We start from the raw sequence: 13919 nt of genomic DNA on the forward strand, positions 1-13919 counted from the left end.
CAGCCTGGTCTACAAAGGGAGTCCAGGACAGCCTAGGCTACACTGTCTGAAAAAAAAAATGTTGAGTTCCACAGTCAGTGAGAGACCTTGCCTCAATATATTGGGTGGAGAACCATTACAGAAGCCACTTTAGGTCAACTTTGGGCCTCCACATTCATGTGCATTCATGTACACATACATGATACATCTGTGCCCACACATCCAAACATGAAAATAGACACATACATGCAAATAATTTTTTTCTGAACACAGAAACCATCCTTAAACTAAAGAGTGCTTGCCGTTCTATAGCCAATGCTCCCAGGCGATTTGGTCGAGTCCTCTCCTTTTGAGTGAATCATTGATGAGGCTCTGTGGGATCCCATTTTAATTCCAACCTGTATTGTGTAGAGCTGTGTGGTTTAGCTGTTTGAAAAAAAAAAATGAGGACGTTTTGTACTTGCCTCTTCTTTATCTCATTCTCCCTCTCCAACTACAGCTCTCCCCCTCCCCCTGCAGTAGCTTCCTAAGCCCAGGGCTCCACCCCTTCTTTTCAGAGCCGCAAAGTAAATCTGCACACTAATGGACTGAATAAGGCGAGAATGACATCATCACTTAGTGGTCCCGAGCTGCTTTACGCAAGACCCACCTTGCTTTGTTCTGCTAACAGGGCTGGAAGGTTAAGTCCCTGTGGAGTAAGGGGACTGAGTTGGGTCTGCCGCTGTTGAGCAAACTTCAGTACCTCCTTATAAAAAAAAAAAAAGCTACATGTTTTCTAGTATGAAGGTAAAGAAGTCAAGATCTGCTGTGATTTAGGCGCTGGTACTTCAGTCCATGCTTTTCATTTGTCTTCCTTGGCAGTGAGCTGTTCTTTTTTCTTTTTCAGAGTTAACTGCAGAGACTCTTGGAAGCTGGGTTTGGACATTTGCAGTGTCCTGACTAATTGGCATGGGCTGTAGGGACAGCAGGCTTTCAGCTCACAGCTACAGGTTTTACTGAACCTGGAAGGCGAAACCCTCGAAAATCACGTTTATTGTGACTGCCCCCGATGCTTCAGAGCCTTTGACTGAAACCAGCCAGGATGCACCTTGTTGTGGTATGATGAATTTTCTGATGGAGGGGAATATCGCATTCTGCAGACACCACAGGGAAATCTGAGTCAGGACTGAAAATTTTCTTGTATTTTGCCATCAGTTCAACTGATGTGGTTCTGGATGCTTTTAGCAGGAAGCCTTTCTATATGCTGTGAGTGTAGTTTCTGATGTATAATTCTTGATAAGCAAAAACCAAACAAGCAATGCTAACTTAAGGTTAAATGTTGCTTTCAGTGTTTTGGTTGTTCTGGTTCTATGCATTGCTGCAGATCTCTCCTTCTGCAGCGTGGAGCCTTGTAAAAGTTGGCACTGATTAGAATGCAGGGCACCAAAGAAAGCCTTGTTTGTTCTGAAACACTTGAGTGCAGCAATGACAACAGAGGCTTAAGCAAGTAGGTTTGATTTCAAAGTGGGTTTGGGGGTAAAGCTCAGATTGTATTAAATAATCCTGAAAAACGTTCAGCCTTAGCAGCTTTTCAGAATGTTGAGGAACATTGAGTTCTGCAAAGCGTATCAAAATAAACAGATTACAGTTAGTGACCAGTGGTGCTGGACAGCACTGTCTTTCAGAAAAGAATCTAGTTTGCACAGTATCATTTCAGACTCACATGACTTGTTCTGAAGAAGTTTGAACATCAGAGCGAATGGCATGGTCTGTGCACTGTCAGATTTAATTTGTGTAACCCCGTTGTTAGTAACGTTTTGTCTCTGTGCTGAAAGTGACAAACATCCCGAGTTTGGTGGTGATGGAAGTCTTAGGTTCACCATTCACCTGCCTAGATCTTTAGTTCCTGCCCTATAGATTGTAAAACTGACTAACCTTTGTACAACAGAAATGGGTTTAGCTTCCTTTCCTGTCTGGATATACAGTCAAAACTTAATGTAAAATTAAGGATGGTGTTTTAGAGTTTTATTGTTTTGGCTTTTTATTTTTTTTCCTCTCTCTTTAGCTTTAAAGCTGTCTCAAGATTGGCTAAAATCATAATTACATAAATCTCAACATAATTATAAAAATATTTACTAAACCTTCACATAAGCATATAGTTAAGAGCTTTTAAAAAGAACTTTAGATACAATGGCAATATATTCTGAAGAGGAGGGAAAGGTTACTTTTCTTCGTTAATACATGCAAGGACATGAGTGATTTTGTGCAATTACTAAACTTGCTACTTAATTTCTGTCTGTTTTATTTTAAACAGATCTTATGAAAATGATTGTACCCACAACAACTTTGCTTAATGCACTTAATGGAAAGCTTTGCAATATTTTTTTTTTGTTTTTTTGGAAACTGAGTAAGTTTAAAACCTCTATACATACATGTACCCAGTAAAATGAGACAACAGACACCTGTGAGAATTGCCTTCCCTTGTCTGAATATTCCTAGGAAATCTCCCTCATGATCAGTGTGACCATAAGCAGATCCCCTGGGGAGAGAGGGCCCACTCTAATACAAGGAAAAGTGTCTTCCCGTATGATGTCAGACAGTAGACCCCTGAGTGCGTCTGCATGGCCTTTCCTGTTGCTGGCCTCCCTAAGGAAACCCGTGGTGGAGCTCAGCCTGAGAGGGAGAGGGCTCTGTGACTGTGAAGTACGAGTGACCCCTACATGGAGCATCTCACAGTTAGGTGTGATAAACTTGGGGAATTTCTGGGGAATGGAATATGGAGACCCTCTTCAGGGGAGAGAGAGAGAGAGAGAGAGAGAGAGAGATGAAAGTGACACAGGGGAAGGAGAGCCCAAGATGGTGGCAAATATGTACAGTTCATGGCTTTTTCTGTTCCTTGTGAAAACTCTTCATGTATTTACTCAGTTCTTTGGAAACCTCCTCAAAAATGGAGAGTAGTGTCTGCTTTTCTCATCTCACCTAATTCTTCATCTCACGAATCTGAAAGTGTTTGTGAAGTACTTTGAACAATTTAGGGAATGAGAAAATACTTTAAAACGTTCTTCCTGGGAGAAGACATGGGAATTGAAGCCGGAGTGTAAGAGGGATTTTGTAAAACATTCTTTAAAATCTGTAGACAGACCCCAAATTTGCTAATTCCTGAACAACACACATTTTCCAATTGTCTCATTCAAATGAAGTTTAAATATGAATCTGGAAGATTATTTTGGTTTATCTTCTAAATTTATTTGAATCAATCATTGATTGATATGCCTTTAGTTTTATTTTAATCTGTGCATGACCTTCATGTGATTTCTTTTTTTACGTTAAAATTTATTTGTTGAAAAAACTATCCTTATTGCATAGATTGTCCACATTTTAGATTCATCGTCATGATGTCATTTGGCAGTGCCTTGCTCTGATCTTCCTGGTAGCCTGATGTTATAGGAGCCTGATACAACCCAGGCTTTCCTCTCTCAGAACATTTTAAAGGTGATATGCAGGCATGTATACAGTGTCTGGCAGTTTCCCTTCTGAGAGACGTTGATAAGAATTACCTGTGTCCTGGGCTGGAACCACACCCTATACACAGCTGTAGTTGAGAGGCAGCTGTGCCCTCCTATAGGCCCCCTGTATGAAGGGGCTGACTCTGTCATGGATTCTGTTGCCCCTGGTGGAGCTACCTCACTAGGCCGCAGTGGGGAGTTTTTCCTTCTTTGAGGAGTGGAGGAGGGGAGGGAGGGTCAACAGAGAGGAAGGGTGAGACTGGGAGGGGGTTACGACTGGGATGTAGAATGAATGAATGACTGAATGAATGAATAAGACAATTTCAAGCTTAACTCATTTATAATGTTCAGTATCAAGCTATGTAGACCAGGCTGACCATTCGATTAGTCAGAAAGAAAAAAAAAAAAAAATAAGGGTCATAAAAGAAAAGGTATTTTAAAAAAGTTACCTGCATCCATTATTTCAACGGGGATTTTAGATGTATGTCATGTAATTATTCGTTAATAATGCCGTGCTATCTTTTTTATTAACTGGACTATTGCTACCAAGGTAAACAAAAAGCTTTAAATGAAAGGAGACTGCTAAATGCTCTCTCTCACACACAAATATGTATGTATCTATATCGATCTCTATCTAAATCATCTATATCTATGTCAAACATTAAAAAATGATCTTGCTGTATATGTTTCCTCTTCTTTTCTCCTTCTTTTTCCAAGTAGGGTGATACAATCTAGTTTGTTCTCTCTCTCTCCCTCTCCCTCTCTCTCTTTTCCTCTCCAATCCCTTTTAAAATACCCAGGTTTCTGAAAATAGAAGAGATCAAGGGTGGACAAAAGCGGGAGCTCGGGGGTCAGATCAGAGGGTTTTGCAACAATCCAGCTAACGATGGCTTGACTGAGGGAGAAAGGAATGGTGGGGGAGGGAAGTAACAGGATTTGCAGTCTATATTGAAAATGGAGAAGATAAGACTTCCCAAGAAAATAACTGTGGGGACAGAAGAGAAAGAGAAGAATAAAAACTGCCTTTAAATTTGGGGCCCAAATATCTGAAAAGCTTGACATAAGGAATATTCATAGGGGAAGATTGTGAGCTCATAAGGAAACAAAGAATGGATGGTCCAGTGAATAAAACAGCTAATTGAATGGCAGTGTCCATGCTAGCCAGTGAATGCATGGCAGCGGGGGACAGATCCCCAGAGCATTTGGCAGGCCATGTGCACTGACCTGACTTTCTATTAATGATTGGGGTCTTTTATTTTTCATCGATACAATGCAAAGTATAAGCTTAAGTGTTGGGTGAAGAAAACAGTCCAAAAGGGTTCTTAACAATGACAGGATAGATTGAACCATTGAAGGTAAATTAACCTAAACAAAGTCTTGTAAATTTGATTTGTACAGGCAGTATCTATTTAGGGAATAGAATTGCTATTAAAATACAATGTTTGTGCTGGTGGGAGTGGGGCTGGGGGTGGGGAGGGGGTGACACACACCTTTAACCCCAGTACTGAGAAGGCAAAGGAAGGTGGATCTCTGTGAGTTCAAGGCCAGCCTTCTTTACAGAGCCAGTTCCAGGACAGCCATGGCTACACAGAGAAACTCTGTATGGAAAATCCAAAACAAAAAGTAAAAAAAAAAAAAAAAAACAAAACAAAAAAACCAAAATACAATGTTTGCTCAAACAGATCTAGTTCTATTACACATATAAAATAGGAAAAACATACTAAAATCTATACTCCTAAAAAAACCAAACAAGAAGGAGGACCCTAGGGAAGATGCTCAATCTTCATTCAGAAAGGTAAATGGGATAGACATCAGAAGTGGGAGAAGACAGGGAACAAGACATGAGCCTACCACAGAGGGACTCTGAAAGACTACTAATCAGGGTATCGAAGCAGAGGCTGACACATAGCCAAACTTTGGGCAGAGTGCAGGGAATTTTATGAAAGAAGGGGGAGATAGAAAGACTTGGAGGGGACAGAAGCTCCACCAGGAGAGCAACAGAGCCAAAAAACTGTGCCCAGGGGCCCTGCAGAGACTGATACCCTAAACAAGGACCATGCATCAAGAGAATCTAAACCTGCTGCACAGATGTAGCCCATGGACTCAGTATCCAAGTGGGTTTCACAGTAAGGGAAACAGGGACTGTCTCTGACATGAATTTAGTGGCTGGCTCTCGGATCATCTCCCCCAGGCCACAGAGGAAGACAGTGCAGCCTGTCCTGATGAGATCTGATAGGTTAGGGTCAAATAGAAGGGGAGGAGGACCTCCCCTATCAGTGGACTAGGGGTGGGGCATGGGAGGAGAAGAGGGAGGGAAGGTAGGATTAAGAGGAGACTAGGGAGGGGGCCACAGCCAGGATACATAGTGAATAAATTCTAATAAATAATACATTTTAAAAAAGACTATTAAAAAAATAAAGACAGATCTAGTTCAAATCTGAACTTGCCCTTCCTGGTTACCTGTGCCTTTGGTTCAGCTTCATAACGTCTCCTACTTATAAAAACGGTATGCTCGTGTTCAAAATGAAACTTCAGTGAAACAATAAGGCACTTACCACATTGATGAGAAACCTCTTGTTGTGTTCTCTCTAGCTATCTGTACCCCATATTTAACTCTATGTGATCTATGTTTTACAATTTGATCGCATCGTTTGTGTGTGTGTGAGTGTGTGCACGTGCAGATGCTTGTGCGCACCGCGGGCACGTAGAAGCCAAAGGACAACTTTGGTTTTGTTTTCTTCTGCTTTGTAGATTCTGAGGATTGAGCTCAGGTCATCAGGATTGGCAGCAAGCACTCTCAGATGATCTATCTATCTATCTATCTATCCATCCATCCATCTATCATCTATCTATCCATCCATCTATCATCTATCTATCCATCCATCTATCATCTATCTATCTATCTATCTATCTATCTATCTATCTATCTATCTCTATCATCTGTCTGCCTATCTGTCTATCTTCTGTTTATCATCCATCCAGAGTTCAATATTGAGTTAACTGTTAGCAAAGGTAAAGATTGTCATGAGCGTTCATGAACTTCTTGAAAGGTCTTCAGACACAGCCATTCTCTAGAACCTCAAACATTACTTCCCTGGAGGAAGTTTCCTTGTCAGCACTACTCCCCAGCTGCACCTGCCAATGTCAGTTTCCTCTCCTTTGTCTTTCTCCATTCTGGGTTCACCTAGTGATGCCGCAGGTTACTAAACAAGTGTATGCTTCTTTTTAAATCATATTTAAGTTATTCTGTTAGCCAAGGTGGTAAGAGTGAATGGCCAATACCCTTTTACTCACACCAAGAGATAGTCAGTGAAGCTACTATCGTGTCACTCACAGCAATCTGTGGGATTTAAAAGCAAGCTTTTTGTTTCTGTTTTAAACAGAATAATATACTCTGCAACATCCATAAAATTATATTATGTAATTTTATATAATAATATCTATATATTGTATATAATTTTATGTACTAAGATATGCTAATATAATTATATACTAATTCTATTACAGCTGATGTTATTTTAAGTAGCTTTTATAATACCCCAAAATGTTTTTTGTACAAGGAAATGTGAGACATTTTCTATACACTTGGTTAACAGCTGGCCTTGTCATAAGCATGAAATAAACCACTCTAAATAATAAAGCTGCAAAATTCACTGAAAAAATAAAATGTAACTAAACACGTGCTAGTGGTTGTTTACAACTTATATCTCCTATAAACATAATAATCAGTAAAGAGTATTGTTACTGGGGGCTGGAGAGATGGCTCAGAGGTTAAGAACAGTGACTGTTCTTTCAAAGGTCCTGAGTTCAATTCACAGCAACCACATGGTGGCTCATAAACATTTATAGTGACATCTGGTGCCCAATTCTGGTGCTCAGGAGCACATGCCGGCAGAATGCTGTATAAATGATAAGTGAGTAAGTAAGTAAATAAATCTTTTTTAAAAAGAGTCTTCTTACACGGATATACAATAAGTGATTTTAACTATTTTTATGGGTATTCAGAGATAACTGTTAACAGTATGTTAAGGCTTGGAGAGACGATGGTTCTGTGGTTTGGGGCACTTTTTGTGCATCCATGAAGACTAAAGTTCAGGTCCCTGTACCGTACAACAAACTGTGTGCCCAACAAATGCCTGTAACTACAGCTCCAAGGAGTCTGGTGCCTCTGTGAACGTGTTTACACATAAACACACAGACACACACATAGGCATGCACACACACATGTAGACACAGTTTTTAAAGAATTGCTATGTTAACCAACACAAGAATGATAAATAATCTTTTCCTTTTTAGAGACTGTACATAAATGACATGGAGGAATCATATTTTGTTGGCTACAAAATATAATTCCTGCGGCTGCAACATCTTTTACTTTGGTCAGCATTTAGATTTTTCTTTTCTACTTATTCATCAATTTAAAAAAAAATGTTTAAGGGAGCTGGAGAGATGGCTCAGCCAGTGAGAGCACTGTCTGTTCTTCCAGAGGTCCTGAGTTCAATTACCAGCAACCACACGGTCGCTCACAGCCATCGATACTGGAATCTGATGCCCTCTTCTGGTGTGTAGGTGTACATGCAGATAGAGCACTCATACATAAAATAAATAAATACTATCTCTTAAAAGTGTTTAAATCGCAAAACTTATCAAATCTTTTCCACTTCTGGTGTTAGTGGAAATGCTTGAGTAGAGCAGCTTTTGTACCAGAAATCATGCTTTGCCCTTTCCCTATCAGGTGATAGCTGTGTAGTTTGTTTTGGCTTGTTTCTTTGTTGAGACAGGGTTTCTTTGTGTAACCCTAGATGTCCTGAAACTCACTCTGTCAACTAGGCTGGCCTCAGACTCAGAGATCTACCTGCCTCTGCCTCCCAAGGGCTGGGATTAAAGACATGTGCCACCACACCTGACTTGCATAGTTTCTTTCAGTGGTTCAAACTAAGAAGCTCTACAAGTTCTGCTCTGCTCTGTCTTTTACTTAAGTAGATTTCTCCCTTGAGGTCGGATGGTGTGAAAGCTGTAAGTCAGGATTCAGCTGGCTGAGATGGATTCCTGCACGGCTGCTTACTTTGTGCGTATGTGGCCGGTTACCCACATGAAGGTGAAGTAGCTACACTTTCCCCGTAGGCTTCCCGTTAGGATAAAGTACGCAGTGGTTCCCGGAATACAGAAAGTACTATAGGGTCCTTATTGTTGCACAACTTAGGGTACTCGTGCCACGTGTTCAGCTTATGAGTGTCACAAACTGAACAGTCCAGCAAGCAAATCACAAGGCAGAAAGTAGAGCCTCTGAGCCCTTCTCGTGTCCCCTAGTAGTCACTACCACTCTCCAAGGGGACCTGCTATCCTGGCTTCTCTTTATTTTACTGACAGCCATTGCTGAGCTGCACTATTCTGAAGGGAAAGAAGGGATCATGGTGCAGGATTTTTTTTTTTTAATCTAAGACACTACTTGCTGATGGCTCTCTTCTCCTATTTTGGTTTTTAGGTTGAAAAAGCTCCTTGAACAGGAGAAGGCTTACCAAGCCCGCAAGGAGAAAGAAAATGCTAAGAGGCTCAATAAACTCCGGGATGAGCTTGTGAAGCTCAAGTCGTTCGCACTCATGCTGGTGGATGAGAGGCAAATGCACATTGAGCAGCTGGGCCTGCAGAGTCAGAAGGTCCAGGACCTCACTCAGAAGTTGAGGGAGGAGGAAGAAAAGCTCAAAGCCATCACCTACAAATCCAAAGAAGACCGCCAGAAACTGCTCAAGTTAGAAGTGGACTTTGAGCACAAGGCCTCGAGGTTTTCCCAGGAGCACGAAGAGATGAACGCCAAGTTGGCTAACCAAGAATCTCACAACAGGCAACTTAGACTCAAACTGGTTGGCTTATCTCAAAGGATTGAGGAGCTGGAAGAGACCAATAAAAGTCTCCAGAAGGCGGAGGAAGAGCTTCAGGAGCTGAGGGACAAAATCGCCAAAGGCGAATGTGGAAACTCCAGCCTCATGGCGGAGGTAGAAGGTCTGCGCAAGCGCGTGCTTGAGATGGAGGGCAAGGACGAGGAGATCACGAAGACCGAGGCCCAGTGCAGGGAGCTGAAGAAGAAGCTCCAAGAGGAGGAGCACCACAGCAAGGAGCTGAGACTGGAGGTGGAGAAGCTGCAGAAGCGGATGTCCGAACTGGAGAAGCTGGAGGAAGCCTTTAGCCGGAGTAAGTCGGAATGCACGCAGCTCCATTTGAATCTTGAGAAAGAGAAGAACCTAACCAAAGACCTGCTGAATGAGCTGGAGGTGGTCAAGAGCCGAGTGAAAGAGCTTGAGTGCTCGGAGAGCAGACTGGAGAAGGTCGAGTTAAGCCTGAAAGACGACCTGACGAAGCTCAAGTCCTTCACTGTGATGCTGGTGGATGAAAGGAAAAATATGATGGAAAAAATAAAGCAAGAAGAGAGGAAAGTGGACGGGCTGAACAAAAACTTCAAGGTGGAACAGGGAAAGGTGATGGATGTCACCGAGAAGCTGATTGAGGAAAGCAAGAAGCTCTTAAAACTCAAGTCTGAAATGGAGGAAAAGGTGTACAGTTTGACAAAGGAGAGAGATGAATTGATGGGCAAGTTGAGGAGTGAAGAAGAGAGGTCCTGCGAACTGAGCTGTAGCGTTGACTTGCTGAAGAAGCGGCTTGATGGCCTAGAGGAGGTGGAGAGGGAGATAAACAGAGGCAGGTCGTGCAAGGGGCCTGAGTTCACCTGCCCGGAGGACAACAAGATCAGGGAGCTGACACTTGAGATCGAGAGGCTGAAGAAGCGTCTCCAGCAGTTGGAGGTGGTGGAAGGGGATTTGATGAAGACCGAGGACGAGTATGACCAGTTGGAGCAGAAGTTCAGAACTGAGCAGGATAAGGCGAACTTCCTCTCCCAGCAGCTGGAGGAGATCAAGCACCAAATGGCCAAGAACAAGGCCATAGAGAAAGGCGAGGCTGTCAGTCAGGAAGCCGAGCTGCGACACAGGTTTCGGCTGGAGGAGGCCAGGAGTCGCGACTTACAGGCCGAGGTGCAGGCCCTCAAGGAGAAGATCCACGAGCTCATGAACAAAGAAGACCAGCTGTCCCAGCTCCAGGTCGACTATTCGGTCCTTCAGCAGAGGTTCATGGAAGAAGAAAACAAGAACAAGAACATGGGGCGGGAGGTTCTCAACCTGACCAAAGAGCTGGAGCTTTCCAAGCGCTACAGCCGAGCTCTCAGGCCCAGCGGCAACGGCAGGAGGATGGTGGACGTGCCGGTGGCCTCCACCGGGGTGCAGACAGAGGCCGTGTGCGGGGATGCTGCGGAGGAGGAGGAGACTCCGGCTGTGTTCATTCGCAAGTCCTTCCAGGAAGAGAACCACATCATGAGTAATCTTCGGCAGGTGGGCCTGAAGAAACCCATGGAACGGTCCTCGGTCCTCGACAGGTATCCCCCAGCCGCCAACGAGCTCTCCATGAGGAAGTCTTGGATTCCGTGGATGAGAAAAAGAGAAAACGGCCCCTCCACCCCGCCAGAGAAAGGGCCCAGGCCAAACGCGGGAGCAGGGCACCCCGGCGAGCTGGTCCTGGCCCCGAAGCAGGGCCAGCCCCTGCACATCCGCGTGACACCGGACCACGAGAATAGCACCGCCACCCTGGAGATCACGAGTCCCACATCCGAAGAGTTCTTCTCTAGTACCACCGTCATTCCGACCTTAGGCAACCAGAAACCAAGGATAACCATTATCCCATCACCCAACGTCATGTCGCAGAAGCCCAAAAGTGCAGATCCTACTCTAGGCCCAGAACGAGCCATGTCCCCTGTCACCATCACTACTATTTCCAGAGAGAAGAGCCCCGAAGGGGGAAGGGGCGCGTTTGCAGACAGGCCTGCGTCCCCCATCCAGATCATGACGGTGTCGACCACGGCGGCTCCCCCTGAAATCGCTGTCGCTCCTGAATCCCAGGAAGTACCCATGGGAAGGACTGTCCTCAAAGTCACCCCGGAAAAACAAACTGTTCCAAGCCCCGTGCGGAAGTACAACTCCAATGCCAACATCATCACCACGGAAGACAATAAAATTCACATTCACCTGGGGTCTCAGTTTAAACGATCCCCCGGGCCTGCCGCTGAAGGCGTGAGTCCAGTCATCACCGTCCGGCCTGTCAGCGTGACAGCTGAGAAGGAGGTCTCTACAGGCACAGTCCTTCGCTCTCCCAGGAACCACCTCTCTTCGCGGCCTTGTGCTAGCAAAGTGACCAGCACTATAACCATAACCCCGGTCACAACCTCATCCACCCGAGGAACCCAGTCAGTGGTGAGTAGAGGTGGACCCAGAGCAGGGAGGGGGCTGGGGAGACTAAGCCGGCTCCCACAGAGAAAGGAACCCCCTGCCTCTGCCTGCATCCAGATGCTCCCCTAGAGATAAAAAAGGAATTTTAAGGAAAACATTTCATTTATTCACGTAAATTTATGGCGATTCCATCACACACTTGCATACATAATCTTTTTAATGGTGCTATAGAATAAGGTTTAAAATGTGACTTTTTAAAAAGATACTCAAGATACTTATTTTAAACATTTATTTATTTATATGAATGCTCTGGCCACATAGCCACATGTACATCTGAAAGTCAGAAGAGGGCACCAGATCTCATTATGGATGGTTGTGAGCCAACAAGTGGTTGCTGGGAATTGAACTCCGGTCCTTCGGAAGAACAGCCAGTGCTCTTAACCACTGAGCCATCTCCAGCTCCCAAAACATTAAAAAAAAAAAAAAAAAAAAAAAGCCATTCAGGGCTGGAGAGATGGCTCAGCTGTTAGTTTCCAGGCTCACAACCCAAAATATAAAAACAAGCAGTTCATATACAAGAAGAGTTAAAACGGTTCCTAGATTTATTTCTATAGTGTAAATGTTCATGGATGATTATATATGACCACAGCCATAATTTATTCCAAAATTAAGGCTGAAAGATTTTCATATTAACATATTTTAAACAAAGAAGAAGTGACTTTATATGCTGAAATCTGTATTTTATTTAGCAACATCTTGCAAAGAGCATGGATTTTCTGTACATATTTATCTGATGAGTTAGATGGGATGACAAGTTTTAAAATGTCTGAAGTACATCTTAAGTGTAAATTGTATTTTTCAAATACTCTCAACACTGTCTTCATTTACTGGGGGCAAATTTCTTATACAACAGCAAGTGCCTTTTAAATATTAATTCAAACAAACAGGCTAAAAATTGTGATTCTTACCTACAGAACAACTTCTATAGCTCGTGCTGAAATCTCTTTCAAGCAAGCTCATTATTTAAATGTGTAAGCTATGATCTGTCTTCCCATGTCCTCAGTATAATTTACATTTTCTGTGCACGGATTCATGGCAGGCTTTATAGTGTGAATCAGGCATTGCTTTGACTGTAGCACTCTGAGTTATTGGCTCCACTGGAGCATCAATAGCCTTCTCAAAAGATGCTGAACTGCTTCTCTGCAGGACATGGCCATGCTGGGTAAGGTCTTGCATCTCTGCATGTTGTAAATAGTGGAGGTGTAAATCATCTTATCCCAGAGCAGATTCTTCTGCATCTTCTCCCTGCTTCAAAGTTCAGATTGACAGTTTTACCCTCTGGATACCACTTAAGCCCTATACACAAACAAGATTAAAAAAAAAAAAAACAATTCTGTAGGGTTTCTCAGACCTAGATGATGATGGTCCGTGTATTTTGGTAAGTTCAATATGAGAAAATTTAGGACAACCAGAAAGTCTAGAATGTAATCAGTGGAACTAATTCATTTGGGTGTTTACTCATTTACCTTTTTATTGAGCATCAGTCATACCCCCACCATGGTTTCAGTGAGCAGAGATCCATGGAGGTTCCAGAGTCAACGAGGCAGGACTCAGAGGACTTAGTCAGTCTGTGGTGAAGGTATGCCCAAAGGAACCACCAGAGGAGGGGTCATAGGTCAGAAGGCAGGGGAAGGAGTGGAGACAAGCAGAATGTGTGAAGGCATGGGCGTATAAGGGACCTGACGTGCTTGGGGCATAGTGAACAATCCCATTGCGCTGTGGGAGTGGGGTTGGGGAGAAAATACAGGTGCAGAAAATTCAAACGCACATAGGGACTGGGCATTGGGTTGTGAAACTGACATTCAGTTTCTCTGAATAGATAAAGTCAATGAAAAGGTAATGCATGGTGCTGAAAACATTTTACATTGTTTTCGAAAGTTGAATCTAGAAACCATCTGAAAGGACAGTTGGAGAGAATGCAGGCTAAACACAGGTGCCATTCCAGTGCTCTAGGCTAGAGATGGTGAGGGATTAAACTGCGGTAGTGACAATGTAAAGAGGGATGTATTGAAAACATGACTGAGCGCCAGGCACAGTGGTGTATGCTAGGAGTTCTAGCACTCAGGAAATAGGCAAGAGGGCAGCAGGTTTCAGACCAGCCTGGATTACATAGTAAGAACATGTT

The 13919-nt window shown here is 43.4% G+C and overlaps 1 protein-coding gene across 4 annotated transcripts in view; it reads left to right on the top strand.

The window, feature by feature from the left end:
• Filip1 (filamin A interacting protein 1) overlaps positions 1-13919 on the top strand; it is a 166200-nt gene that overhangs the window by 136626 nt on the left and 15655 nt on the right. For 3 of the 4 annotated variants that reach the window (XM_060384706.1, XM_060384704.1, XM_060384705.1), the window contains exon 5: positions 8950-11758. In XM_060384706.1, the coding sequence (XP_060240689.1) occupies positions 8950-11758 (2809 nt within the window). Of the gene's footprint in view, positions 1-922; positions 1076-8949; positions 11759-13919 lie in introns of those variants that run through there. The other variant, XM_060384707.1, reaches the window with a different exon arrangement.

This window comes from Meriones unguiculatus, chromosome 6 (assembly GCF_030254825.1).
Source record: "Meriones unguiculatus strain TT.TT164.6M chromosome 6, Bangor_MerUng_6.1, whole genome shotgun sequence".
Taxonomy (NCBI): Eukaryota; Metazoa; Chordata; class Mammalia; order Rodentia; family Muridae; genus Meriones; species Meriones unguiculatus.